General features: G+C 55.8%; 3 protein-coding genes across 10 annotated transcripts; 2 read left to right on the top strand and 1 right to left on the bottom strand.

Moving 5' to 3' along the window:
- The first annotated feature begins 1,246 nt into the window (after nt 1-1,246).
- Nucleotides 1,247-7,014, top strand: LOC111945096 (protein YIF1B). 2 transcript variants are annotated; one of them, XM_086871927.1, is made up of 8 exons: nt 1,247-1,483; nt 1,559-1,806; nt 2,882-2,986; nt 3,239-3,317; nt 3,852-3,909; nt 4,809-4,964; nt 5,657-5,750; nt 6,595-6,736. In XM_086871927.1, the coding sequence occupies exons 1-8, from the start codon at nt 1,465-1,467 to the stop codon at nt 6,700-6,702; spliced, it is 867 nt and encodes a 288-aa protein (XP_086728053.1). In that variant the 5' UTR covers nt 1,247-1,464; the 3' UTR covers nt 6,703-6,736. The 2 variants fall into 2 exon arrangements, with proteins under 2 accessions (XP_086728053.1, XP_086728052.1); XM_086871926.1 differs by lacking the exon at nt 6,595-6,736 and adding an exon at nt 6,780-7,014 and having other exon boundaries at nt 1,262-1,483.
- A 482-nt stretch (nt 7,015-7,496) lies between these two features.
- On the bottom strand, nt 7,497-11,371 carry AP2S1 (adaptor related protein complex 2 subunit sigma 1). 2 transcript variants are annotated; one of them, XM_086871930.1, is made up of 5 exons: nt 11,317-11,371; nt 9,014-9,163; nt 8,563-8,676; nt 8,386-8,445; nt 7,497-7,750 (listed from the first exon to the last, which is right to left on the bottom strand). In XM_086871930.1, exons 1-5 carry the CDS (start codon nt 11,350-11,352, stop codon nt 7,649-7,651), a joined length of 462 nt encoding a protein of 153 aa, XP_086728056.1. In that variant the 5' UTR covers nt 11,353-11,371; the 3' UTR covers nt 7,497-7,648. The 2 variants fall into 2 exon arrangements, with proteins under 2 accessions (XP_086728056.1, XP_086728057.1); XM_086871931.1 differs by lacking the exon at nt 11,317-11,371 and adding an exon at nt 10,244-10,375.
- Nucleotides 11,216-26,296, top strand: ARHGAP35 (Rho GTPase activating protein 35). 6 transcript variants are annotated; one of them, XR_015281566.1, is made up of 9 exons: nt 11,216-11,301; nt 16,368-20,159; nt 20,972-21,116; nt 21,675-21,752; nt 22,266-22,397; nt 22,982-23,087; nt 23,950-25,150; nt 25,214-25,275; nt 25,328-26,296. XR_015281566.1 is itself a non-coding variant. In XM_086871921.1 (7 exons), the coding sequence occupies exons 2-7, from the start codon at nt 16,497-16,499 to the stop codon at nt 24,221-24,223; spliced, it is 4,398 nt and encodes a 1,465-aa protein (XP_086728047.1). In that variant the 5' UTR covers nt 11,216-11,301; nt 16,368-16,496; the 3' UTR covers nt 24,224-26,296. The 6 variants fall into 6 exon arrangements, 1 of the variants encoding a protein (XP_086728047.1); XR_015281563.1 differs by having other exon boundaries at nt 25,214-26,296; XR_015281565.1 differs by lacking the exon at nt 25,214-25,275 and having other exon boundaries at nt 23,950-25,171.
- The last annotated feature ends 266 nt before the right edge of the window (nt 26,297-26,562 follow it).

Raw genomic sequence — 26,562 nt, 5'->3', positions numbered from 1 at the left:
CCCCAAAAATCCATGGGGGACCCCAAAAATCCTCCCCGAGACCCCCAAAAAATTCCCTGAGACCCCCCTGAGACCCCCAAAATCCCCCCAGAACCCCCTGAGACCCCCCCCCAAAAATCCACGGGACCCCAAAAATCAACGAGGGCCCCCTGAGACCCCCCCAAAAATCAGTGAGAGCCCCTCAGGACCCCCCTGAGACCCCCTAGGACCCCCCAAAAATAAATGAGAGACCCCCAAATACCCCCCAAGAATCCTTAAGACCCCTCTGAGACCCCCCAAAAATCAATGAGGGCCCCCAAATCCCCCCCAAATCCCCCCCAAATCCCCCCTGCCCCCCCCGGAGCCGCTGGACCCACACGCACACCCCTCCCCCCCTCCCCTCCCCCACCCCGCAGCTTTTGGGGGGTCCCTGAGCGACCCCTCCCCCCCCCCGCGGTGTCACCCCAATAAAAACCGGAGAGGCAGCGGCTGCGGAGATGGGGGAGGGGATTGGGGGGGATTTTGGGGGATTTTTGGGGTTTTGGGGGGGAATTTTTGGGGGAAATTTGGGGTTTTTTTGTGGGGGATTTTGGGGTTTTTTTTTAGGGAGGGTTTTGGGTTTTTTTGGGGGGGGATTTGGGGGAATTTGGTGGTTTTTTTGTGGGGGATTTGGGGATGAATTTGGGGGGGATTTGGGGTTTTTTTTGGGGGGGATTTTGGGGGAATTTTGTGGGATTATTTGGGAACATTTTTTGAGTCACTTTTGGGAAACTTTGGGGACGTTTTGGGATTAATTTGGGATCACTTTAGGGACATTTTGGAGACATTTCGGGGCATTTTTTGGAGTCAATTTTGGGAACATTTTGGGACACTTTGGGGAAACTTTTGAGAAACCTTTGGGGATGGGGACATTTTTGAGATATTTTGGGGACATTTTTGAGATATTTTGGGGACACTTTTGAGAAACCTTTGTGACCCTTTGGGGACACTTTTGGGACATTTTGGGGACCCTTTTGGGACCCTTTGGGGACCCACCGGCCGCGGGAGGCTCCAGGCCCGAGCACAGGCCCCGTTACCACGGCAACCGCTGCGCGCCACGGCCGCCATCTTAACTCCGGGCACGCGCTCCCTTTGCCGCCAACCACTTCCGCCCTCTCAGCCAATCAGAACATCCCGTTTTCACCACGTGACTCCCGGCCGGACCCGGCCGCGCCGCCGTTGTGGGCCCTACCGGAGCCCGTGACGCCCCCAGGGCCCCAGCGACGCTTTGGGGACATTCTGGGGACGCTCCGAGCAGTCAGGAGGCGGCGGAAACCTCCCGTTGCCGTGGAAACAATCACACCGCCGCGTCCGCCATCTTTACTCGTGGCGCAGCCGCCATCTTAGCAGCGGGCAGAACTTCCGGCCTCTGAGCCAATCAGAGTCCCCCGTCCTTACCTCGTGACTCCCGGTGCGGGACCCGGAAGCGCCGCCGCCGCCGCCGCCATGGCCGCCTCCGCTGCCCGTGAGTCCCGGGCGGAGCCGGGAGGGCCCCGCGCTCCGGAACCGCCCCGAATTCGCTTTTCCCTTCCTTTGGCAGCCCCGAAGCGCCGCGGGCCCGCTCGCTTGGCCGATCCGCGGCCGCTGTTCGAGGACACGAGCGCTCCCGGAGCCTCCCCGGGCCGCGGCTTCGGGGCTCCGCCGCCGCCGCCGCCGCCTTCGGCCTCCTCATCCTCACCGGGCCCGGCCGCGCCGCCGTTCGCGGCTCCCGGGGCCTTCCTGGCAGAGCCCGTCAGCAGCCTGGCCGCGGCCTACGGGAGCAGCTGGGCCTCGCACGTGGAGGGCAGCGTGAGGAACCGGGAATAACGGGAAAAACCGGGAAAAACCGGGGGGATAACGGGGGGAAAAACCGGGAATAACCGGGGGGATAACGGGGGGAAAAACGGGGGAGAATTGGGGGAAAAAAACGGGGAAAAAATGATGGAAAAATGAGGAAAAGAAATTGGGGGAAAACCAGGGAAAAAATGGGAAAAAATGGGAGCGGGAAAATTGGGAAAAAGGCGGGAAAGAGGCGGGGGAGGATGAGGAGGGGGGGGATGAAGACGAGGATGATGATGAGGATGATGGGGATGATGAAGGCAGCGCTCAGTCAGGCTCCCTGTGAGGATGATGAGGATGAGGATGAAGATGATGAGGATGATGAAGGCAGCGCTCAGGGATGGGGATGATGATGATGATGATGAGGATGATGATGGGGATGATGATGATGAGGATGATGAAGATGATGATGGGGATGATGATGGGGATGAAGATGATGATGATGATGATGAAGGCTCTCTGTGTCCCCAGCTGTGCCGCTGGCTCCCCGCAGGGACACTCAAGTGTTGAGATGGGGATGGGGATGATGATGATGATGAGGATGAGGATGATGGGGATGATGATGATGAGGATGAAGATGATGATGAGGATGATGAGGATGATGATGAGGATGAAGATGATGATGAAGATGGTGATGATGAAGGCTCTGTGTCCCCAGCTGTGCCGCTGGCTCCCCACAGGGACACTCAAGTGTTGAGATGGGGATGGGGATGAGGATGATGATGATGAGGATGATGAGGATGAGGATAGGGATGATGATGAGGATGATGATGATGATGATGAGGATGAGGATAGGGATGATGATGAGGATGATGATGGGGATGATGATGATGATGAGGATGATGAAGATGATGATGATGAAGGCTCTCTGTGTCCCCAGCTGTACCGCTGGCTCCCCGCAGGGACACTCAAGTGTTGATATGGGGATGGGGATGGGGATGATGAGGATGAGGATAGGGATGATGATGATGATGAGGATGAAGATGATGATGAGGATGAAGATGATGATGAAGATGGTGATGATGAAGGCTCTCTGTGTCCCCAGCTGTACCGCTGGCTCCCCGCAGGGACACTCAAGTATTACTTTGCGGTGGACACGGCGTACGTGGGCAGGAAACTGAGGCTGCTGCTCTTCCCCTTCGGACACCCGGTAACGGGGGGGGCTGGGGGGACTGGGGGGGACTGGGAGGGACTGGGAGGGACTGGGGGGAACTGGGAATGGGACTGGGGGGGACTGGGGGGGACTGGGAGCAGGTTTTGGGATATTTTGGGGTGTTTTTGGGACATTTTGGGGATGTTTTGGGGTGGTTTGGGATATTTTGGGATATTATGGAATATTTTGGGGTGTTTTTGGGGTGTTTTTTTGGGACGTTTTGGGGTCCCTGACGCCCCCAGCCCCCAGGACTGGCAGGTTCGGTACCAGCAGGACGGCCCCGTCGCTCCTCGCTTCGATGTCAACGCCCCTGACCTTTACATCCCGGGTAGGGACCCCGAAAACAACCCTGGGACCCCCAAAAACAGCCCTGGGAACCCAAAATCCACCTTGGGACCCCCATAAACGGCCCTGGGACCCCCAAAAACAGCCCTGGGACCCCCAGAAACAGCCCTGGGACCCTCAAAAACCCCCCTGGGACCCCCAAAAGCCCCCCTGGGACCCCCAGAAACAGCCCCGGGACCCCCAAAACCCCCCTGGGACCCCCAAAAACCCCCCTGGGACCCCCAAAAACAACCCCGGGACCCCCCAAATCCCCAAAACCTCAAATTTTCCCTCAAAATCCAACTGAAATCCCCCCAAATCCACCCTGGGACCCCCCAAACCCCCCCCAAAATTCCCCAAAAACCCCAAACTCCTCAACCCCTCCCTAAAAAAACCCAAATCCCCAAAAATCCCCAAAATCCCCCCAAAAATCCCCCAAATCCCCCCAAAATCCCCCAAATCCTCCCAAAATCTCCCAGAATTCCGGAATATCCCCAGAATTCCCCCAGTCCCCGAGCTCGCTGTCCTTCCTCCGCAGCCATGGCCTTCCTCACCTACATCCTGCTGGCCGGGCTGGCCCTGGGCACCCAGAACAGGTACGGACCTTCGGCCTCGCGCTCGTCCTCATCCTCATCTTCCTCGTCCTGTCCTCGTCCTCATCGTCATCTTCATCTTCCTCATCCTCATCCTGTCCTCGTCCTCATCTTCCTCATCCTCATCTTCCTCATCTTCCTCATCCTCATCTTCCTCATCCTCATCCTGTCCTCGTCCTCATCCTGTCCTCATCCTCATCTTCCTCATCCTCATCCTCATCTTCCTCATCCTCATCTTCCTCATCCTCATCCTCATCTTCCTCATCCTCATCTTCCTCATCCTCATCATCCTCATCCTCATCTTCCTCATCCTCATCTTCCTCATCCTCATCCTGTCCTCATCCTCATCTTCCTCATCCTCATCTTCCTCATCCTCATCCTCATCCTGTCCTCATCCTCATCCTCATCTTCCTCATCCTGTCCTCGTCCTCATCTTCCTCATCCTCATCTTCCTCATCCCCTTCCTGTCCTCGTTCTCTTTATCCTCATCTTCATCCCCTTCTTGTTCCCATCCTCATCCTCATCTTCCTCATCCTCATCTCCCTCATCCTCATCTTCCTCATCCTCATCTTCCTCATCCTCATCCTGTCCTCATCCTCATCCTCATCTTCCTCTCATCCTCATCCTGTCCTCATCCTCATCTTCCTCATCCCCTTCCTGTCTTCATTCTCTTCATCCTCATCTTCATCCCCTTCTTGTTCCCATCCTCATCCTCATTTTCATCTTCCTCATCCTCATCTCCCTCATCTTCCTCATCCTGCCCTCATCCTCATCCTCATCTTCCTCATCCTCCGTTCCCATTAACCCCGACCTTCCCAAACCCCATAACCCCAGAATTCTGGAATTCCGGGATTCCCAATTCCCAGATTCCCAGATTCCCATGGAATTCCCGGAATTCCCAGGTTCTCCCCGGACAGCCTGGGGCTGGCAGCCAGCTCGGCCCTGGCCTGGCTGCTGCTGGAGGTTCTCAGCGAGCTCCTGGCGCTGCATTTGGCTCCCGGCGCGTCCCAGCTGGGCCCGGCCGACGTGGTGGCGCTCGCCGGATACAAATACGTGGGGTGAGCCCGGAATTCCGGGGGAATTCGGGAATCTCCGTCGGGATCGGGGCCCTGGGGCCTTTGTTTGGAATTCTGGGGGTTTTATTTTGGAGTTTGGGGGATGTTATTTGGGTTTTTTTGGGTTTTATTTGGATTTTTGGGGATTTTATTTGGATTTTTTTGGGTTTTATTTTGGATTTTTTGGGGTTTTATTTGGGATTTTTTCAGTTTTATTTTGGATTTTTGGGGATTTTATTTGGATTTTTTTTGGGTTTTATTTGGATTTTTGGGGATTTTATTTGGATTTTTTTGGGTTTTATTTGGGATTTTTTCAGTTTTATTTTGGATTTTTGGGGATTTTATTTGGATTTTTTTGGGTTTTATTTGGGATTTTTTCAGTTTTATTTTGGATTTTTGGGGATTTTATTTGGATTTTTTGGGGTTTTATTTGGATTTTTGGGGATTTTATTTGGATTTTTTGGGGTTTTATTTGGGATTTTTTGGGGTTTTATCCCAATTTTTGGGGCTTTTATTCCAAGTTTTGGGGATTTTATCCAAATTTTCGAATTTTACCCAAAATTTTGGAGTTTTTACTCCAAATTTTGGAGTTTTTACCCCAAATTTTGGGGTTTTAACCCCGAATTTTTTGTGTTTTCACCCCGGATTTGGTGGATTCCATGGGGAATTTTGGGAATTTGGGGAATTTTGGGCAGGATGATCGCGGGGCTGCTGTCGGGGCTGCTCCTGGGCTCCGCCGGGTACCACGCCGCCCTGGGCTGGAGCTGCCTCAGCATCTTCGTCTTCATGGTGAGCAAATCCCGGGAATTCCGAGGGGAAAAAAACCGGGAATTCCTTTTGGAGCGAGGGTCAGGGAAGGTTTGGGGTTTGGGGGATTTTTTGGGATTTTTTGGGATTTTTTTATAATTTTTTTCGGGTTTTTTTTTAATTTTTTGGGTGATTTTTTAAGATTTTTTTTCGAATTTTTTTTATTTTTTTTTGGAATTTCGGGGGCTTGGGGGTGGAGAAATTCCTGGGAATTCCTTTTGGAGCCACAATCGGGGAAGGTTTGGGATTTTGGGGATTTTTTGGGATTTTTTTATAATTTGTTTATAATTTTTGGGGTTTTTTTTTTTAATTTTTTGGGTGATTTTTTAAGATTTTTTTCGAATTTTTTTTTTCATTTTTTTTGGAATTTCGGGGGCTTGGGGGTGGAGAAATTCCCGGGAATTCCTTTTGGAGCGAGGGTCAGGGAAGGTTTGGGGTTTTTCGGGGATTTTTGGGAGAATTTTTAGATTTTTTTTTAAATTTTTATTTTTTTATATTTTTGGGAATTTTTTTTTTTAGGTGTTTTTGGATTTTTTGGGGGATTTTTTTGGGGATTTTTTTGGGGGGGATTTTGGGATTTTAGAGGGATTTCAGGACCTGAGGAGCTGGAAAAGGCCAATCCCGAGGTTCTGAATCCCAAATTTTCCCGGAATTCCGGCAGATCCGGACGCTGAGGCTGAAGCTGAGGGGATTTTGGGTTGGATTTGGGGACTTTAAATGGGATTTTAGTGGGGATTTTGGGATTTTAGAGGGGTTTCAGGACCTGAGGAGCTGGAAAAGGCCAATCCCGAGGTTCTGAATCCCAAATTTTCCCGGAATTCTGCAGATCCGGACGCTGAGGCTGAAGCTGCTCTCGGGAGCCTCAACCAAGGGGATTTTGGGGTCTTTAAATGGGATTTTTAATGGGATTTTAGTGGGAATTTTGGGATTTTAGAGGGATTTCAGGACCCGAGGAGCTGGAAAAGGCCAATCCCGAGGTTCTGAATCCCAAATTTTCCCGGAATTCCGCAGATCCGGACGCTGAGGCTGAAGCTGCTGGCGGAGCCGGCGGCCGAGGCGCGGAGCCAGCTGCGCCTGTACCTGACCGTGGCCATCGCCGCCGCCCAGCCCCTGCTGATGTACGGCCTCACCTTCCACCTGCTGCGCTGACAGCCCCCAGATCCCGGGAAAAACGGGAAAATCCCGCAATTCTGGAGTTTTCCCAAAAAAATCCCACCCCGGAATCAATAAATGGCTTTTTTTGGGATTTTTTTGGGGTTTTTTTGTTGATTTTTTGGGGTTTTTATCCTGAATTTTGGGTGGTTGGAGGATGGGAATTCATCCCTGAGATCCAGAATTCCCGGGAAAATCCTGGAATTATCCCAATTTTTGCTCATTGCGAGTTCAGTTTTCCCCATTTTGGATCATTTTAGCACATTTCTGTCCCCTTTTAATTCACTTTATCCCGTTTTTAACTCATTTTTTACCACTTTTAGCCAATTTCACCCCATTTTTAGCCGCTTTTGATTCTCTTTACCCCATTTTCAGCTGTTTCAAACTGATTTTTGACCATTTTTAAACAATTTTATCCCATTTCTGTCCCCTTCAAATTCACTTTATCCCATTTTTAACTCATTTTTTACCACTTTTAACCAATTTTACCCCATTTCTGTCCCCTTTTAACTCACTTTATCCCATTTCTGGTCATTTTAAACTCATTTTTTACCATTTTTAACCAATTTCCCCCCGTTTTTGGTCACATTTTGGTCACTTTAATGGACAGAAATTCACTTTTTCTGCACACCACGATAACACCGAGGGGCAGGGGAGGGGGCCCCGGGTTTGGGGGGGATTTGGGGAATTTGGGGGATATTTTTGGGGCGATTTTGGGGGGTTTTGGGTCACTCCAGGGACTGCAGCATCAGCAGCTGCTTCAGCACCTTGGTCTGGCTCGTCTCGCGGATCTCCCCCGCCAGGAACATCTCGTCCACCACCGTGTACACCTGGGGAAGCCAAAAAACCCCCAAATCAGCCCAAAATCAGCACGAGCACCTCGAAAAACCCCAAAATCGTCAAAAACTGCCCCAAAATCTCCTGAAATTGGCCAAAAGTGCCCAAAATAACAAAAAAAAAACCCCAAATCAGCCCAAAATCGTTGTGGGTGCCTCAAAAGTTCCCGAAATTGTCAAAAACTGCCCCAAAATCCCCCTGAAATCGGCCAAAAATGCCCCAGGACCCCTCCCCAAATTAAATTAACACCCCCAGACCCCTCCCCAAATTAAATTAACACCCCCAGACCCCTCCCCACACCCCAGACCCCTCCCCAAATTAAACAAACACCCCCAGACCCCTCCCCAAATTAAACAAACACCCCCAGACCCCTCCCCAAATTAAATTAACACCCCCAGACCCCTCCCCAAATTAAACAAACACCCCCAGACCCCTCCCCAAATTAAATTAACACCCCCAGACCCCTCCCCAAATTAAACAAACACCCCCAGACCCCTCTCCAAATTAAATTAACACCCCCAGACCCCTCCCCAAATTAAACAAACACCCCCAGACCCCTCCCCAAATTAAATTAACACCCCCAGGACCCCTCCCCACACCCCCAGACCCCTCCCCAAATTCCCCAGACCTTGTAGAAGTTGAAGACCAGGTCGAGCTCGCAGACGTTGTGGAAATACTCATTGAGCACCTGGGGGGAGCCCAATTAACAACCCCCGTTAATTAACCCGGGGGGCTCACTAAGACCCCGGGGGGGGGTGTTAATTAAGGGCGGGGGCGTTAATTAAGGGGGCAGTTAATGAGTCACCTCCACGAAGTTGTGGATGGCCTCCAGGTAGGCCAGGTTGTTGTCGGTGACGTCGACGCAGATGCAGAAATAGAGCCCGGCGTAACGGCGGTAAATGATCTTGAAATTGCGGAACTGGGGGGGACTGGGAGTTACTGGGGAGCACTGGGAGGGACTGGGGAGCACTGGGAGGGGACTGGGAGGGACTGGGGGGCACTGGGAGGGACTGGGGGGCACTGGGAGGGGACTGGGAGGGACTGGGATGGAACTGGGAAGGACTGGGATGGGACTGGGACAGACTGGGATGGGACTGGGATGGGACTGGGAGGAGCCCCAGCTGCCCCCAAACCTCCATTAACCCAAATCCTCCCCATTTTCCCCTAAAACTCAGCGATTTGGGGGTGAAAATTGTGATTTTTGGGGTAAAACCTGTCGATTTTGGGGCGAAAAAGGGCGATTTTGGGGTTTTCACCTCGACAAAATTGGTGTGTTTGGCGTCCCTGACGGTGACCACGGCGTGAACCTCCTCGATCAACTTCTGCTTCTCGTCATCGTCAAACTGCATGTACCACTTGGCCAGGCGGGTCTTGCCGGCCCGGTTCTGGATCAGGATGAAGCGGATCTGCCCCGGAATTCCCGGAAAAAACGGGATTTGGGGAGCGTCAGAAATTGGGGAAAATCGGGAAAATTCCCTCCCTGAAATTCCCATTTTATTGTCATTGAAATTCCCAATTTTGTCATTTCTTAGGGGAGTGTTTCCCAGCCCAGGTCTGGATCAGGATGAAGCGGATCTGCCCCGGAATTCCCGGAAAAAATGGGATTTTGGGAGCGTCAGAAATTGGGGGAAATTCCATCTTGCAAATTTGGAATTTAAACTGGGATTTTTTTGGTGTATAATGAAGGGCATAAAGGGCTTTTTTGACCCCCCCAAAATGGGATTTAAAGGGAGTCCCCCCATAAAATCCAAGGGGGATCCCTAAATGGGCAGGAAAAGGGATTTTAGGGAAAAAACCTCGAGCCCACCCCCCAAAATCCCCTCCAAAGGACCCGAAAATGAAGGGAAATTCCAGAGTCCCCTCAAAACAGACCCTAAACGGGGGAAAACACCCCAAAACATCTCAAAATCCCCTCAGAACATCCCAAAAGTGACCCTAAAATGGGGAAACTTTCCCAAAATCCCTCAAAACAGATCCTAAAATGGGGTGACAGCCCCAAAATCTCCTCATAAAAACCCCAAAATAGTGAATCTTCCCCTCAGAACCCCTCAAAATTACCTTAAATAGGGAAAACCCTCAAAGCATCCCAAAATCTCCTCATAAAAACCCAAGATTAGTGAAACTTTCCCTCAGAACCCCTCAAAATCTCCCCCAAAGAGACCCTAAAATAGGGAAAAACACCCAAACACCCCAAAATCTCCTCATAAAAACACAAAATTTGTGAAACTTCCCTTAAGAACTCCTCAAGATCCCCCTGAATGGACCGTTAATTAGGATAACCCCCAAAATCTCCTCATAAAAAACCCCAAATAGAGAACCCCCCCTCAGAACCCCTCAAGATCTCTCCCCCCCCCCCCCCCGCCCCCATTCCCCTCACGGCGCTCCAGGCCCGAGGCCCCTCCGGTCCTCCCCCTTCCTCCCGACCCTCCCCATCCCCGCTGTCGCCGTGTCCCCTCCGCTTGTCCGCCGCCCTCAGGGGGTCTCACCATGGCGGTGCCGGCCCGAGGCCCCCCCGGTTCCGATCCCGGTTCCGATCCCGGTTCCGATCCCGTTCCCGGTTCCGCCCCCCCTTCACGGCCAGGCCCCGCCGCTTCCCGCCTCCGCCAGGGGGCGCCCCCGCGCGCCGCGCGCACCGCGCCTGCGCGGAACCTCCCGTTCCCGCCCTTTCCCCCTCACGTTTCCCGCCCCTCCCCAAAATCCTCCCGCCCCCCTCCCCAAAATTCTCATCGCCCCCCTCCCCAAAATTCCTGCCCCGGCAACGAAGGAGGGCGAGCAAAGGGAGATTTGTGGCCCCCTCCCCAAATTTCCCGCCCCTCCGCGCTCACGCCCCGCCCACAGCGCTCTTAGACACGCCCCCTTCCCTCGCTCCCCCTCCCCAAATTCTCCCGCTCATCCCGGTTTGCGCCCCCTCCCCAAATTCCGCGCCCCCCCCCAAATCCCGCTCGTTCCTCCCGCAGCCCCGCCAGGCCACGCCTCAAGCCACGCCCACTCCTCATTACCCCGCTCTTCTGGCCCCTCCCATTCCTTCCCCATCATCCCAAAATTCCCGCCGGCTTTTGCTTCTCCCCCTTCCCGAAAATTCCCCCTTTCACCCCCCAGAATTCCCGCGTCCTCCCTCCAAAATTCCCGCAAAATTCCCACTTTTTTCCGGAATTCCCGGCGCTCTTCTCAAGCCCCGCCCCTTCAGCCCCGCCCCCTCGCTTTAGCCCCGCCCCTCCCGCCGCTCCCGCCGCTCCCCTCACGGTGCCGCCCCCCCCCTCCCGCCGCGCACGCGCTCCCGCCATTCCCCCCCCCCGCGCTCGGGAAGGCGGAGGCGGAGGGAGGAGGAGGAGGAGGAGGAGGAGGCGGCTGAGGGCTGAGGGGGGGGGGGGGGTTTAGAGGAGGAGGAAGGCGCCGCCGCCATTACAGGCCGAGCCCGCCCCGGCGGCCCCCGCCGCCCTCGCCCCGCCCGCCGCCGCCGCCCCGAGCGCGGACATGGCGCTGCCGCCGCCTCCCGCCGCCCCCGGCCCGGCCCGATGCCGCCGCCGCCGCCGCTGCTTCTCCGGTAAGAAAGGGAAACCTCTTCCTCCTTCCTCTTCACCCTCAGCGCCACCATCGCCGCCTTTTCTCTGGGAACCCCCCCCCCCCCCCCCCAGAAGAACAATGGGCCGCCCCACCCCCGCCCGCCGCGCGCCCGCCGGGCCGGCCCATGGCCCCCGCGGGGGGGGGGGCGCGGCCCGTGAGGGGGCCCGGGAGAGACCACCCCCCGTGGGGGGAGGGGGGGGGAAAAGAGACCGATCCCCCACCCCCCCCATCCGTCCGTTCTCAATGGTTTCGCCGCCCATTCACGGGGGGCTGCGGGGGGAGACCCCCGGGAGGGGCCTGGGGAAGGGGGGGACCCCGGGGTGGGGGGGGGCTGAGGGGAGACCACCCCCAATTCCGGGGGGGTTTACGGGGGAGACCCCCGAATTTGGGGGGAGTTAGAGGGGAGACCCCCCCACACTTAATTTGGGGGGGCTTAAAGAGGAGACCCCCCCTCAATTTGGGGAGTGGTTATAGGGGAGACTCCCCTCAATTTGGGGAGTGGTTACAGGGGAGACCCTCCCTCAATTTGGGGGGTATTTGGAGGGGAGACCACCCCCAATTTGGGGAGGGGGGCTTGGAGGGGAGACCACCCCCAATTTGGTGGGGGGACTTGGAGGGAAGGGTCCCCAAATTACGGGAGGGGGGAACCTCAAACTATGGGAGAGGAGACCCCCCCCCAATTTGGGGAGGGGGTCTGGAAGGGAAGACCCCCCTCCAGTTAGGGGGAGATCCCCCAAATTAGGGGAGGGCAGACCCCCAGTTAGGGGAGACCCCTCCCCAAAATCAATGTGCCTGCAGTGGGGGAGTGAAGACCCCTCCCCTAATTAAGAGTTTAGGGTTTCTCCCCCATTTTGGGGGGATCCCCTCATATCCCCCTCCCCAAATTGGGATCCCCTCGAATCCCCCTCCCCAAATTGGGATCCCTCAAATCCCCCTCCCCAAATTGGGATCCATCCCTCAAATCCCCCTCCCCAATTTGGGATCCATCCCTCAAATCCCCCTCCCCAATTTGGGATCCATCCCCCAAATCCCCCTCCCCAAATTGGGATCCCCCAAATCCCCCTCCCCAAATTGGGATCCCCCAAATCCCCCTCCCCAAATTTGGATCCATCCCTCAAATCCCCCTCCCCAGATTCCATCTGGGGGGGGGAAATTCCCCTTTTTTTGGGAAGGGGCTTCCCAATTCCCCCAATTCTTCCCCCCAAAACTCCTTTGGGATTTTTCCCATTAATTTTCCTCCAATTTTTTTGGGGAAAATTTGGGATTTTCCAGCACCCCCCAGAGACCCCCCCCCAAATTCCCCCTTTTTTTCCCGGAGTTCTCGGCGTCCTCGGAGCGGCTCCGGCCACCAAAAAAGCTCCTTTTTATTCCCAAAAAAAATTCCCGGCGGGAGACGGAGCCTTGCACAAAGATCCTTTATCCCGGGAATTTTTTTGGGGGGGTTTCCATGGAAAACGGGGGGGGGGGGGGTGGTTCCCATTCCTTGGGAATTTTGGGCTTTTTTTGGGAATTTTGATTTTAATTTTTTGGGGTTTTTTTTTGGGACAGGATTTGGCTTTTCCCACCTGGAATTGACGCTCCCATCCCGAATTTTTTGGGATTTCTCTTCCGGCTCTGGCGATTCGGGAATGGGGGGACACAAAAAGTTGGGAAAAGCTCTGGATTTTAAGGGGGAAAACTTGGATTTAAATTGTTTTTCCTGGTTTTTTTAATCCTCTTTTCCAGGTTTTTTATCCCGGATCCTCAGGGAATTCCCGTTTTCCTCCGAAATTCCCAAACTTTGAGGCTCCCGTGGATCCAAGTGGCCCGAAATTCCCGATTTTGGGACTTTCCCGGTTTTTGGGAACTCCAAACCGGGATTTTTCCGGGATTTTCTGGCTTTTCCCTCTTTTTCTGTGCCAATCGTTCCCAGTTCTCGACTGGGAATTGGGAAAATTGGGGATTTCCGCCGGGATTTTGGGATTTTCCTGGATTTAGGGAAGTTTTTCCCCCTTTTGAGCAGCGGGGAAATCCCAAAGAATTCCGTGTGATCCCGCTGGGAAGGAGGAGCCGTTTTTGTGTGGGAATGAGGGAAAATCCACGGAAAATCCGACGCTTTTGGGGCCATTCCCGATCCCAAAAATCCGGAAAAGGGCTGGAATTCCAGGAAAACAGAGAACAGGGAAAAAAAAAGGAGATTCCTGTGGGATTTCGGGGGAAAAACCTGGAAAATCTTTGGAATTCCCCAAGCTTGGAGCGACCTGGAAAAGCGGGAATTCTCCGGAGGGTGGGAACGGGTTGGGTGTGAAATCCCTCCCGTCCCAAATTCCCCGGAATTCCCGGAAATCCCAAATTTCCGCATCCCAGACCCTCCCGGAGCCGTTCCCGTCCCCCATTCCCAAAATTTATCCCGAAATTCCCGGGTGCTTTGAAATCCTTTCGGGGCGATTCCCGAGCACTGGGGTGGGAATTCCCGATCCTCATCCCTGATTTTTCCAGGGAAAAACATCCAGGATGGGTTTTTTTGGGATGGAGAAGCATCCCAGAAATCCCAGAACTCCAGGACACCCCAAAAGTTGGGAAAAGCTTCCCAGAAAATCCCAAAACTTGGGAATGGCGGCTTTGGGATATCCCAAAAAATCCCAATAGTTGGGAACAGCGGCTTTGGGACATCCCAAAATCTGGGAAAAGGATCCCAGGACATCCCAAAACTCAGGAAAAGGATCCCAGAAAATCCCAAAAGTTGGGAATGGCGGATTTGGGATATCCCAAAACTTGGGAAAAGCATCCCAAGACATCCCAAAACTCGGGAACGGCGGCTCTGGGACGCCCCAAAACTCGGGATCAGCATTCCCGGAGCCCCCCAAGCCTCGGGAAGCAGCAGCTCCGCCATTCCCAAATCCCGCGGGTCCCCGATTTCCCCGCGGAATTCCCGGAGCCGGAAGAGAATTCCATGGAAAGCCGGGCAGAGCTTTGGCACCGAGGTTGTTCCCCTCCGGCAAATCCCAACCCGGAGCCGCTCCCGGAATTTCGGGATTGGGGAGGGGGGGGGAAGATTTTTGGGATTTTCCGAGATTTTTTGGGGGGGGATTTTCCAGGAATTTTTTGGGGGGATTTTCCAGGGTTTTTTGGGGGATTTTTTTTTGCCGTTTCCCGCCGGATTTTTCCAAGGAAAAGGAGGAAAATTCCCTCCTCCTTTCCCGCCCCCCCCGTGGATTCCATGGGAATTAACGGAGCGGGTCCCTCCTTCCTGGACTTTGGAGTCAATCAGTAACTCCTGACTCAGGGAATTCCAGGGAAAAGCGGCGGGAATGGCCCCAAATCGGGAATTTTCGGGTGCTTGAAGCCGGAATTTCCAGCTCCGGGTGAGGATTCATTGCCGGGAATTTTGGGAGTCGCCGTTGGCGCGGATTTTGGGGGAGTTTTGGGGCGTTGGGCGGCGGAGGCAGAGCTGGAATTCCCCCTCTGGAATTCCCTGGGAGATCCCAGCAGGATTTCCAGGCAGGAAATCGGATTTTTGGGAATGTCTGGGATTCCCAGGGAATCCCAAAATCCGCTCGGATGGGAGAGGAAAATGGGAATTGTCGCCTTCCCAAAGGGATCAAAAATCCCGGATTTCACCAAATTCCATCCCCAAATCCCAAATTTTGTGGGAATTTCCGGCCTGGTCTCCGCCTTCGGCTGTTCCCGATTCGGGATCGGGAATCGGCGGCTCCAGAGAGGGAATTTTGGGCTGAAAATTGGGAAAATCCGGGATTAGGCCGGGATCCAGGCGGAAAAAAAAGATGAACTCGATCCCTGGGAAGATCCCAACGACCCAATTCCAGGAATTTTTCTGGATCCATTCCAGGGGTTTTTTATTCCTGGGATCAATGGGAAAATTCACACCTGGAGAGGAAATTCCTTGATTTTGGTGGGCTCAGAGTTTATCCCGGATTCTTTGGAGACCCAGCAGATCCCAAAAGGGATAAATCCAGGTGGTTTTTTTTTTGGGATGTGGCTGTAGAATAGCCAGGATTTTTCAAATCACCCCCTGAAACACCCAAATTCCCGAGTTTTTATCCCAAACGTGTTGGGATCCAGCATGGTGGGTCTTTGGTCATGTCCACTACTGTGGCTGTCCAGTTGGGTGGACAAGTGTCCATCATGCTGAGGAAGTTGGGTCCATCACGGTGGAGCTTTGGTTGGGTGGAGAGCTCCTGTCCATCACGGTGGAGAACTTGTGTCCATCATGGTGGAGAACTCCTGTCCATCATGGTGGAGAACTCCTGTCCATCACGGTGGAGCTTTGGTTGGGTGGAGAACTCCAGTCCATCACGGTGGAGAATTTGTGTCCATCATGGTGGAGAACTCCTGTCCATCACGGTGGAGAGCTCCTGTCCATCATGGTGGAGAATTTGTGTCCATCACGGTGGAGAGCTCCTGTCCATCATGGTGGAGAACTTGTGTCCATCATGGTGGAGAGCTCCTGTCCATCATGGTGGAGAACTCCTGTCCATCATGGTGGAGCTTTGGTTGGGTGGAGAACTCCTGTCCATCATGGTGGAGAACTTGTGTCCATCACAGTGCAGAACTCCTGTCCATCATGGTGGAGCTTTGGTTGGGTGGAGAACTCCTGTCCATCACGGTGGAGAACTCGTGTCCATCATGGTGGAGAATTTGTGTCCATCATGGTGGAGCTTTGGTTGGGTGGAGAGCTCCTGTCCATCATGGTGGAGAACTCGTGTCCATCATGGTGGAGAATTTGTGTCCATCATGGTGGATCTTTGGTTGGGTGGAGAGCTCCTGTCCATCACGGTGGAGAGCTCCTGTCCATCACGGTGGAGAACTCCTGTCCACCATGGAGGGTCTTTGCTTGGGTGGAGAACTCCTGTCCACCACCATGGGTGTCCAGTTGGGTTCAGGGCTCGTGTCCATCACGGTGGGTCTTTGGTTGGGTGCAGAACCGGTGTCCATCACGGCGGCTTTGTCCAGCCGTCCAGCCCGTGTCCCCCACGCCGCCGTGTCCACCCCCAGCCCCGTGCGGTTCCCGTGCCTAACCCTCGCTGTGCTCTCCTCTCTCCGCAGGGCGCCTCGCCGGCCACCCGACGCCGGCGCCCACCGCGGCCTGAAGCGACGCCGGCACGCGCGGCATGGCGACGCCGAGCGGCCCCGCCCCGGCGCCGCGCCTGCCCTGAGCCCCCCCATGCGCCGGCGATGATGATGGCGCGCAAACAAGATGGCCGCACGCCCACCTACAACGTCAGCGTGGTGGGGCTGTCCGGCACCGAGAAGGAGAAGGGGCAGTGCGGCGTCGGCAAATCCTGCCTGTGCAACCGCTTCGTGCGGCCCGGCGCCGACGACTTCCACTTGGAGCACACGTCCGTCCTCAGCACCAGTGACTTTGGGGGCAGGGTGGTCAACAATGACCACTTCCTCTACTGGGGCGAGGTGGCGCGGCCGCTGGAGGAGTGCGTGGAGTGCCGGATCCACGTGGTGGAGCAGACGGAGTTCATCGACGACCAGACCTTCCAGCCCCACCGCAGCACGGCGCTCCAGCCCTACATCAAGAGGGCGGCGGCCACCAAGCTGGCGTCGGCCGAGAAGCTGATGTACTTCTGCACCGACCAGCTGGGCTTGGAGCAGGACTTCGAGCAGAAGCAGATGCCCGACGGCAAGCTGCCGGTGGACGGCTTCCTGCTGTGCGTGGACGTCAGCCGCGGCATGAACCGCAACTTCGACGAGCAGCTCAAGTTCGTGTCCAACCTCTACAACCAGCTGGCCAAGACCAAGAAGCCGGTGGTGGTGGTGCTGACCAAGTGCGACGAGGGCGTGGAGCGCTACATCCGCGACGCCCACGCCTTCGCGCTGGGCAAGAAGAACCTGCAGGTGGTGGAGACCTCGGCGCGCTCCAACGTCAACGTGGAGCTGGCGTTCGGCACGCTGGTGCAGCTGGTGGACCGCAGCCGCGGCAAGGCCAAGATCATCCCCTACTTCGAGGCGCTGAAGCAGCAGAGCCAGCAGATCGCCGCCGCCAAGGACAAGTACGAGTGGCTGGTGAGCCGCGTGGTGAAGAGCCACCACGAGGCCTGGCCCGGCGCCAGCCGCAAGATGCAGCCGGCGCCCGAGTTCCAGGACTACGTCTACCTGGAGGGCACCCACAAGGCCAAGAAGCTCTTCCTGCAGCACGTGCAGCGCCTCAAGCAGGAGCACATCGAGCGGCGCCGCAGGGTCTACCTGGCGCTGCTGCCGCAGGCGCTGGACGCCCTGGTGCCGGACCTGGACGAGATCGACCGCTTGAGCCGCGCCAAGGCCGAGAAGCTGCTGGAGGCCAAGCCCGACTTCCTCAAGTGGTTCGTGGTGCTGGAGGAGACGCCGTGGGACGCCACCAGCCACGTGGACGACGTGGACAACGAGCGCATCCCCTTCGACCTGCTAGAGACGCCGGCGGGCGAGCAGCTCTACGAGGCCCACCTGGAGAAGCTGCGCGACGAGCGCAAGCGCGCCGAGATGAGGAGGGCGTTCCGCGAGAACCTGGAGAGCTCGCCCTTCGTCACGCCCGGGAAGCCCTGGGAGGAGGCCAGGAGCTTCATCATGAACGAGGACTTCTACCTGTGGCTGGAGGAGCCCGTCTACATGGACATCTACGGCAAGCACCAGAAGCAGCTGATCGACAAGGCCAAGGAGGACTTCCAGGAGCTGCTGCTGGAGTACTCGGAGCTCTTCTACGAGCTGGAGCTGGACGCCAAGCCCAGCAAGGAGAAGATGGGCGTCATCCAGGAGGTTCTGGGCGAGGAGCAGCGCTTCAAGGCCCTGCAGAAGCTGCAGGCCGAGCGCGACGCCCTCATCCTCAAGCACATCCACTTCGTCTACCACCCCACCAAGGAGACGTGTCCCAGCTGCTCCTCCTGCGTGGACGCCCGCGTGGAGCAGCTGCTGGGCTCCCGCTTCTCGCGGCCGCCGCGCCCGGCGCCCGCCGACGCCACCGACCGCCTCAACCTGGTCATCCTGGGCAAGGACGGGCTGGCGCGGGAGCTGGCCAACGAGATCCGCGCGCTCTGCACCAACGACGACAAGTTCGTGGTGGAGGGCAAGATGTACGAGCTGGCGCTGCGGCCCATCGAGGGCAACGTGCGGCTGCCGGTCAACGCCTTCCAGACGGCCACCTTCCAGCCCCACGGCTGCCTCTGCCTCTACAACTCCAAGGAGTCGCTGTCCTACGTGGTGGAGAGCATCGAGAAGAGCCGCGAGGCGGCGGCGGCGGCGGCGCGGCGCGACGGGCACCCGGCGCAGCTGCCGCTGACGCTGGCGCTGGTGAACAAGCGCGGCGGCGGCGAGGCCGGCGGGGAGACGCTGCAGAGCCTGATCCAGCAGGGCCAGCAGATCGCCGGCAAGCTGCAGTGCGGCTTCCTGGAGCCGGCGGCGGCCGGCAGCGGCTACGGCCGCAACATCAACGAGAAGCAGATCGGGCAGGTGCTGAAGGGGCTGCTGGACGCCAAACGCGGCCTGGCCGCGGCGGCGGCGGCGGCGGCGGCGGCGGCGGGGGGCTCGGCGCCGCGGGAGGCGGCCGACGCCGACCTGCGGGTGGTGATGTGCCTGATGTGCGGCGACCCGGCGGGCGCCGACGAGGTGCTGCTGCCCATCCTGCAGGCGCAGCCGTGCCGGCCGGCGCCGGGCGGCGGCGCCGCGGTGCTGCTGGAGCTGGCGGTGGGCTCGCAGCGGCGCCGCGTGGAGCTGTCGCTGCTCTCCTACCACGCCTCCTTCGGGCTGCGCAAGAACCGCCTGGTGCACGGCTACATCGTCTGCTACGCCGCCGGCCGCCGCGCCTCGCTGGCCACGCTGCGCGCCTTCCTGGCCGACGTGCAGGACATCGTGCCCGTGCAGCTGGTGGCGCTGAGCCACGGCCCGGCCGAGGCGGCCGACGGCGAGCTGAGCCGCGAGCAGCTGGCCGAGGGCGAGGAGATCGCGCAGGACATCGAGGCGCGCTTCGCGGCGCCGGCCTGCGGGCAGCACCGCCTGGACGCCTTCCAGCCCTTCTTCAAGGACGCGCTGGACAAGAAGAACATGGTGGAGGCCGCCCACATGTACGACAACGCCGCCGAGGCCTGCGGCGCCGGCGAGGACGTCTTCAGCTCGCCGCGCGCCGGCTCGCCGCTCTGCAACTCCAACCCGCCCGACTCCGAGGAGGACGCCGAGGCGCCGCCGGGCTACAGCCCCTTCCGCGAGGAGCCGGCGCCGCCCCGGGAGCTCTCCAAGCTGTCGGCGGAGCTGGAGGGCAACGACGCGCTGTCCTTCGTCTCGGTGCTGGGCGGCTTCGAGAGCAAGCTCAACAATAAAATCGCGGCGGCGGCGCCGAAAGGCAAAGCCGAGCTGGCGTTCCTGGAGCAGGGCCGGCGGCGCTCGGTGTCGGCGTGGCCGGCCGGCGACTGCTTCGACCCGTCCGACTACGCCGAGCCCATGGACGCGGTGGTGAAGCCGCGCAGCGAGGAGGAGAACATCTACTCGGTGCCGCACGACAGCACCCAGGGCAAGATCATCACCGTGCGCAACATCAACAAGGCGGCCTCCAACGGCAGCGGCAACGGCTCGGACAGCGAGATGGACAGCGGCTCCCTGGAGCGCGGCCGCAGGGCTCCGGCCGCCGCCAAGCCGCTGCTGTACCGCGCCCGCTGCGCCCGGCTCGGCCGCTTCGCCGGCTACCGGCCCGGGCTGGGCGTGGGCAGCGACGACGAGCTGGGCCCGGGGAGGAAGAAGGACGAGGAGGTCGGGGGCCACGGGGGCTACAAGGGAGGGGACAACGCGGTGATGGCCTTCGAGGCGGCCGACGGGGAGGATCCGCGCAGGAGGAACATCCTGAGGAGCCTCAGGAGGCCCACCAAGGTGGGGCTGGGGGTGGCTTCGGGGTGGGACATCCTGGTGGTCATTGCAGTGGTCAGTGGTCACCCAGTGGTCAGTGTTTGGCCAGGACCTGGTCAGTGAAGGAGGAACATCCTGAGGAGCCTCAGGAGGCCCACCAAGGTGGGGATGGGCGGTCACTCTGGGCTGGGACATCCTGGTGGTCACTGCAGTGGTCAGTGGTTATTGCAGCGGTCATCACAGTGGTCAGTGGTCACCCAGTGGTCACCCCAGTGGTCAGTGTTTGGCCAGGAGCCGGTCAGTGTCGCTGAGGATGATGAAGGTGGGATGAAGGCTGAGGGTCTTGGAGGGGTCATTTTGGGGTGGTCAAGCTCCAGGAGTGGCGGAACATCCCAGAGGTCACTGCAGTGGTCAGTGGTCACCTCAGTGGTCACCTCAGTGGTCATCGCTGTGCTCAGTGACCTGTGGTCAGTGTTCGGCCCAGGCCTGGTCGGTGCCTTTTGCTGGGAACCGGAATTTCCAGTTCAAACCCAGAATTTTTCCAGTTCAGATCCGGAATTTTGGGTTCAAAACCAGAATTTTGGCTTCAGAATTGGAATTTCCGGGTTCAGAACCAGAATTTTGGGGTTCCAAACCGGAATTTTGGGGTTCCAAACCGGAATTTTGGGTCCAGAACCGGAATTTTGGGGTTCCAAACCGGAATTTTGGGCTCAGAACCGGAATTTTCCCCGTTCCAAACGGGAATTTTCAGTCCCTCCCCCCTCTCCCCCTCCCCCCCCAGGTCCGGGATTCCCGGGGTTTTCCCGGAATTCCCGGAATTCCCGTTTTTCCCGCAGAAGCCCAAGGCCAAGGCGCGGCCGTCGCTGTCCAAGGCGCCGTGGGAGAGCAGCTACTTCGGGGTGCCCCTGGCCAGCGTGGTCACCCCCGAGCGGCCCATCCCCGTCTTCATCGAGCGCTGCATCCAGTACATCGAGGCCATCGGTCAGTCACGGGATTTCTGGGAATTTCAGGAATTTTTGGGAATTTTTTGGGAATTTTTTGGGAATTTTTTAGGGTTTTTTTGGGGTTTTTTTGGGGGTTTTTTTGGGTTCATTGAGCGCTGCATTCAGTACATTGAGTCCATCAGTTAGTGATGGGAATTCCAGGGATTTCTGGGAATTTTCAGGAATTTTTGGGGAATTTTTTGGGATTTTTGGGAATTTTTTGGGAATTTTTTAAGGGTTTTTTTAGGATTTTTTGGGGTTTTTTGGTGTTTTTTGGGTTCATGGAGTGCTGCATCCAGCACATCGAGGCCATCGCTCAGTCACCGGAATTCCTGGGATTTCTGGGAACTTTCGGGAATTTTTGGGATTTTGGGGAATTTTGGGAATTTTTTTTTGAATTTTTGGGGAATTTTTAAGGGTTTTTTTAGGGTTTTTTAACAAAAAATCCACCAAAAAATCAACAAAAATGCACAAAAATCCACAAAAATCCCCCCAAAAATCCCCAAAAACTCCCGGGAAAAGGTGAAATCCGGGAATTTTTCCCGCTTTTCCGCAGGGCTGAGCACGGAGGGGATTTATCGCGTCAGCGGCAACAAATCGGAGATGGAGAGCCTGCAGCGCCAGTTCGACCAGGGTAACCCCAAAATCCCCCAAATTCCACCCAAAATCCCCCAAATTCCATCCAAAATCCATCCAAAATCCACCCAAAATCCACCCAAATTCCACCCAAATCCATCCAAATTCCACCGAAAATCACCCAAAATCCAAGAAAATCCACCCAAATCCACCCCAAATCCCCCCAAATTCCACCCAAAAATCCTGGGAAAACCCAAGAAAAATCCCAGGAAAATCCGCGATTCCCGCCGGATTCGCAGAATTCCCCTTTTCCCCCCCCAAATTCCCGGCACTTTTCCATCATTCCCTGGGGATTTGGGGACCGCATTCCCACCTTTCCCCGGCCCAAATTCCCACGGAATTCCCTGGATTTCTCCCTGGAATTTTTTGGTGCCGGATTTTGGGTTTTTCCCGGCCCCGATTCGCCCGGAATTCCCTGGATTTCTCCCTGGAATGTTTTGGGGCCGCATTCCCGGCTCTCCCGGCCCCCATTCCCCCGGAATTCCCTGGATTTCTCCCGCATTCCCCGCAGACCACAGGCTGGACCTGGCCGAGAAGGATTTCACCGTCAACGCCGTGGCCGGAGCCATGAAAAGTTTCTTCTCGGAGCTCCCGGAGCCGCTGGTGCCGTACTCGATGCAGCTGGAGCTGGTGGAGGCCCACAGTGAGTCCCGAATTCCCAAAATTCCCGGAATTCCCAAAATTCCCGGGGTTAATCTGGGCACTCGATGGTGGAGGCTCGCAGTGAGTCTGGAATTCCCCAAAATTCCCGGAATTCCCGCTGGAATTCCGCATTTTTCCCGTGGTTAATTTGGGGCTTTGATTGGTGCCCAGGATTCCTTGTTAATTCCTCGTTAATTCCTTGGGAATTTCTCATTAATTCCTCGTTAATTTCTCATTAATTCCTCATGGATTCTTTTTTAATTCCTCAGGAATTCTTCGTTAATTCCTCATTAATTCCTGGTTAATTCCCATTAATTCCTCATTAATTCCCGGCCCATTCCCGGGGTTGTTTTGGGGCCGGAGAGATCCCAAAATCCGTCCTGGATTTGCTCGTTAATTCCTCATTAATTTCTTGTTAATTAATCCCCAAACCATTCCCGTTTTTCACCTCAAAATTCCCATTTTTTTCCCATTTTCACCCGGAATTCTCCCATTTTTCCCATTCCAAACCCCGAATTTCCCGGTTTTTTCCCGTTTTTTCCCGTTTTTCACCCGGAATTCCCGCTGTTTTCCCCCCGTTCCCAGAGATCAACGACCGGGAGCAGAAGCTCCACGCGCTCCGGGACGTCCTGAGGAAATTCCCACGGGAAAACTACGAGGTCTTCAAATACGTCATCGCGCACCTCAACAGGTGAGCATTCCCAAAATCCCGCAATTCCGGGAATTCCGGGGAATTCCGGGGAATTTTTGGGAATTTTCTGCGATTTTTTGGGGATTTTTTAGCCATTATTTCGAGATTTTTGGGGATTTTTTAGGGATTATTTTGTGATTTTTTTTTGGAATTCCGGGAGGGTTTTCAGGGAATTTTTTCAGGGGAATTTTCCAGGGTTTTTTTGGGGAGAATTTTTGGGAATTTTTGGGAATTTTCTGTGATTTTTTGGGGATTTTTTTAGCCATTATTTTACGATTTTTGGGGATTTCTTTTAGTGATTATTTTGCAATTTTTGGGGGATTTTTTAGGGATTATTTTGCGATTTTGGGGGGGTTTTTTTAGCGATTATTTTGCAATTTTTTAGGGATTATTTTTGATTTTTCTTGGAATTCCGGGAGGTTTTTCAGGGAATTCTTTCAGGAGAATTTGGGGAGATTTTTCCCGGGTTTTTTTGGGTCGTTTCTGGGTCGTTTTTGATGGGAATTTTTGCAATTTTGGGATTTTTTGGTGTTTTTTGGGATCTGCTGACCCCTGAGACCCCGTCCTGGGGGTTTGGGGTCTCTTTTGGGTCATTTTTGGGTCATTTTGGGTCAATTTTGATGGGAATTTTTGCAATTTTGGGATTTTTTGGGTTCCGCTGATCCCTGAGTGGTCACTCTGGCATTGTCCACCCCAGGCTGAGCCCGATGGTCAGTGAGAACCTGTCCTGAGGTCACTTTTGGGTCATTTCTGGGTCGTTTTGGGTCATTTCTGGGTCAATTTTGATGGGAATTTTTGCAGTTTGGGGATTTTTTGGGTTCCGCTGACCCTCAGGTGGTCACTCGGCCCGTGTCCACCCCAGGGTCAGCCAGCAGCACCGCGTCAACCTGATGACCAGCGAGAACCTGTCCATCTGCTTCTGGCCCACGCTGATGCGGCCGGACTTCAGCACGATGGACGCGCTGACGGCCACCAGGACCTACCAGACAATCATCGAACTCTTCATCCACCAGTGCCCCTTCTTCTTCCCGCTGCGGCCGCCCCCGGACACGCCCGGCTCGCCCGGCCCCGCCCCGGCCACGCCCTTCCCGCCCTCCCCCCCCCGGACGCCGTCGCCGGAGCCGCCGGAGCCCTGAGCGGGCGGGGGAGGGGCGGTGAGCGCCGGGGACGTCCGGCCGGAGCCGGGGGGCGCGGGGGAGGGGCTCGGACGCTGCCGGGGGAGGAACCCCCAGACTTTGGCCAGGGCCCGATGGACGCCCCCGGGGGAGGGGCCGGAGAGGGGCGGAGAGGGGTGAGGCGTGGCCGGGGTGGCCTGGGGGTCACCAAAAGTGGCCTGGGGGTCATCAGAGGTGGCCTGGGGGTCATCAGAGGTGGTCCAGGGTCATCCAGGGTGGCCTGAGGGTCATCAAACGTGGTCTAGAGTGGCCTGAGGGTCACCAAAAGTGGCCTGAGGGTCATCCAAGGTGGCCTGAGGGTCATCAGAGGTGTTCCTGTCTGGCCTGAGGGTCATCCAACATGGTCCAGGTGGCCTGAGGGTCATCCAAGGTGGTCCAGGGTGGCCTGAGGGTCATCAAACGTGGACTGAAGGTCATCCAAGGTGGTCCAGACTGGCCTGAGGGTCATCAAAGGTGTCCTGAGGGTCACCCAACGTGGTCCAGAGTGGCCCAAGGGTCACTCCAGGTGGTCCAGGGTGGCCTGAGGGTCATTCAAGGTGGGCCAGAGTGGTCCAGGGTGGCCTGAGGGTCACTCGAGGTGGCCCAAGAGTCGTCCGGTGTTGACTGAGGTCCATCCGTCGTCGTCCCGTGTAGCCCAGGGTTCATCCAGCGGGGTCCAGGGTGGCCTGAGGGACATCAGAGGTGGCCAAGGGACATCAGAGGTGGCCAAGGGACATTTGGGGTGGCCTGAGGGACATTTGGGGTGGTCCAGAGTGGCCTGAGGGTCATCCAGAGTGGCCCAAGATCCATCCAGGGTGGCCCAAGGTCCATCCAACGTCATCCAAGGCTCATCCATCCACGGCTGAGGCCCATCCCAGGAGATCCGAGGTGGCCCAAGGCCCATCCAAGGTGGCCCAAGATTCATTCGAGGTGGCCCAAGATTCATTTGAGGTGGCCCAAGATTCATTTGAGGTGGCCCAAGATTCATTCAAGGTGGCCCAAGGCCCATCCAGGAGGTCCAAGGCCCACCCGAGGTTGCCCAAGACCCATCCGAGGTGGCCCAAGATCCATCCCAGGAGATCCGAGGTGGCCCAAGGCCCATCCGAGGTGGCCCAGAGTCCACCTGAGGTTGCCCAAGGCCCACCCGAGGTTCCCTCGAGCCCCAAATCCCGGGATTCCACCCCAAAGCGCTTCCAGGCGGGGGGGGAGGAGCCTCAGGCGCCCCTCCCCCACCCCAGGGGGCCGATTTGGGGCGAATTCCCGGGAATTTGGGGGTGGGGGTGGGGGAGGGGCCGGAGGCCAGGATTTTGGGGAGGTTTTGGGGGGATTTGGGGGGTCCCGGGGCCCCTCCCAGCGCCGAACTGGGCGGAACTGGAGTTTGACGGTACCACCGGGACCCGCCGGGTCTCTGCGCACTTTACGACGCCCCCGAGCACCAAAATCCCAAAAAAAAAAAAAAAAAATAAATTAAAGGAAAAAAAAAAAAAAGGCTCCAATTCCCAAATTTCCCAACCTGGAAAATTCCGGGGGAATTTAAAAAGAAAAAAACGCTGAAAAAGCGGGGAAAACGTTCAAAAATTGGGATTTTTACTTAAAAAAATTGGGAGTTTTTTACTTAAAAAAATGGGATTTTTACTTGAAAAAATTGGGATTTTTTTCTGTAATATTTGGGGTTTTTTCCTTAAAAAATTTGGGGTTTTCCCTTAAAAAATTGGGATTTTTTCCTTAAAAAAATTGGGGATTTTTTACATTAAAAAATTGGGGGTTTTTTTTCCATAAAAATCGGGTTTTTTCCATAAAATTTCGGGGTTTTTTTCCTTAAAAAAATTGGGAGTTTTCCATTAAAAATTTGGGGTTTTTCCATAAAAAACGGGTTTTTTATCCATAAAAACCGGGATTTTTCAGCTGGAGGAGCCTTTTTGGGGCAATTTTGGCGCCGGGAGGGGAAAAGCGAAAATTCCATCAAAAGCCGGGAATTCGGAGCCGGAGGCGTCGCCGCTTCTCCCGAAAAAATAAACCGGGAAAAAGGAAAAAACACAAAAATTCCAAAATCCACCCCAGGATCCGTTTTCCCTCCTTTTCCCGCCAAATTCCGGGGCCGGATTTGGGTCAGAATTCCGCAATTTTGGGGTTTTAATTTTACATTTTGTTGGGTTTTTTTTCCTTTTCCTCCCCCCCCTTTGCGGATTTTAGGATTTTTCCCGATTTTTTTTTTATTTTTATTTTGTTTTGTTTTTTTTTTTTTTCCTGTTTTTTTTGTTTTTTTGGGATGAGCCTTTGGAAAAACCACGGATGGAAAAACGGGAGGAATTTCGGAGCCG

This window comes from Cyanistes caeruleus, chromosome 38 (assembly GCF_971803275.1).
Source record: "Cyanistes caeruleus chromosome 38, bCyaCae1.hap1.1, whole genome shotgun sequence".
Lineage (NCBI taxonomy): Eukaryota > Metazoa > Chordata > Aves > Passeriformes > Paridae > Cyanistes > Cyanistes caeruleus.
This window is presented reverse-complemented; position numbering and strand designations above follow the sequence as displayed.

Coding starts and splice junctions, on each gene's coding strand:
- ARHGAP35 (XM_086871921.1), top strand. CDS start 16,497: ATGATGATGGCGCGCAAACAAGATGGCCGCACGCCCACCTACAACGTC. Junction 22,398..22,981: donor GGAGCTGGTGGAGGCCCACA/GTGAGTCCCGAA, acceptor CCCCGTTCCCAG/AGATCAACGACCGGGAGCAG. Junction 23,088..23,949: donor GTCATCGCGCACCTCAACAG/GTGAGCATTCCC, acceptor TGTCCACCCCAG/GGTCAGCCAGCAGCACCGCG.
- LOC111945096 (XM_086871926.1), top strand. Junction 3,910..4,808: donor GCCCTGGGCACCCAGAACAG/GTACGGACCTTC, acceptor CGGAATTCCCAG/GTTCTCCCCGGACAGCCTGG. Junction 5,751..6,779: donor TCAGCATCTTCGTCTTCATG/GTGAGCAAATCC, acceptor GGAATTCCGCAG/ATCCGGACGCTGAGGCTGAA.
- AP2S1 (XM_086871930.1), bottom strand. CDS start 11,352: ATGGTGGCGCTGAGGGTGAAGAGGAAGGAGGAAGAG. Junction 9,164..11,316: donor TGAAGAGGAAGGAGGAAGAG/GTTTCCCTTTCT, acceptor ATTCCGGGGCAG/ATCCGCTTCATCCTGATCCA. Junction 8,677..9,013: donor AACACACCAATTTTGTCGAG/GTGAAAACCCCA, acceptor AGTCCCCCCCAG/TTCCGCAATTTCAAGATCAT.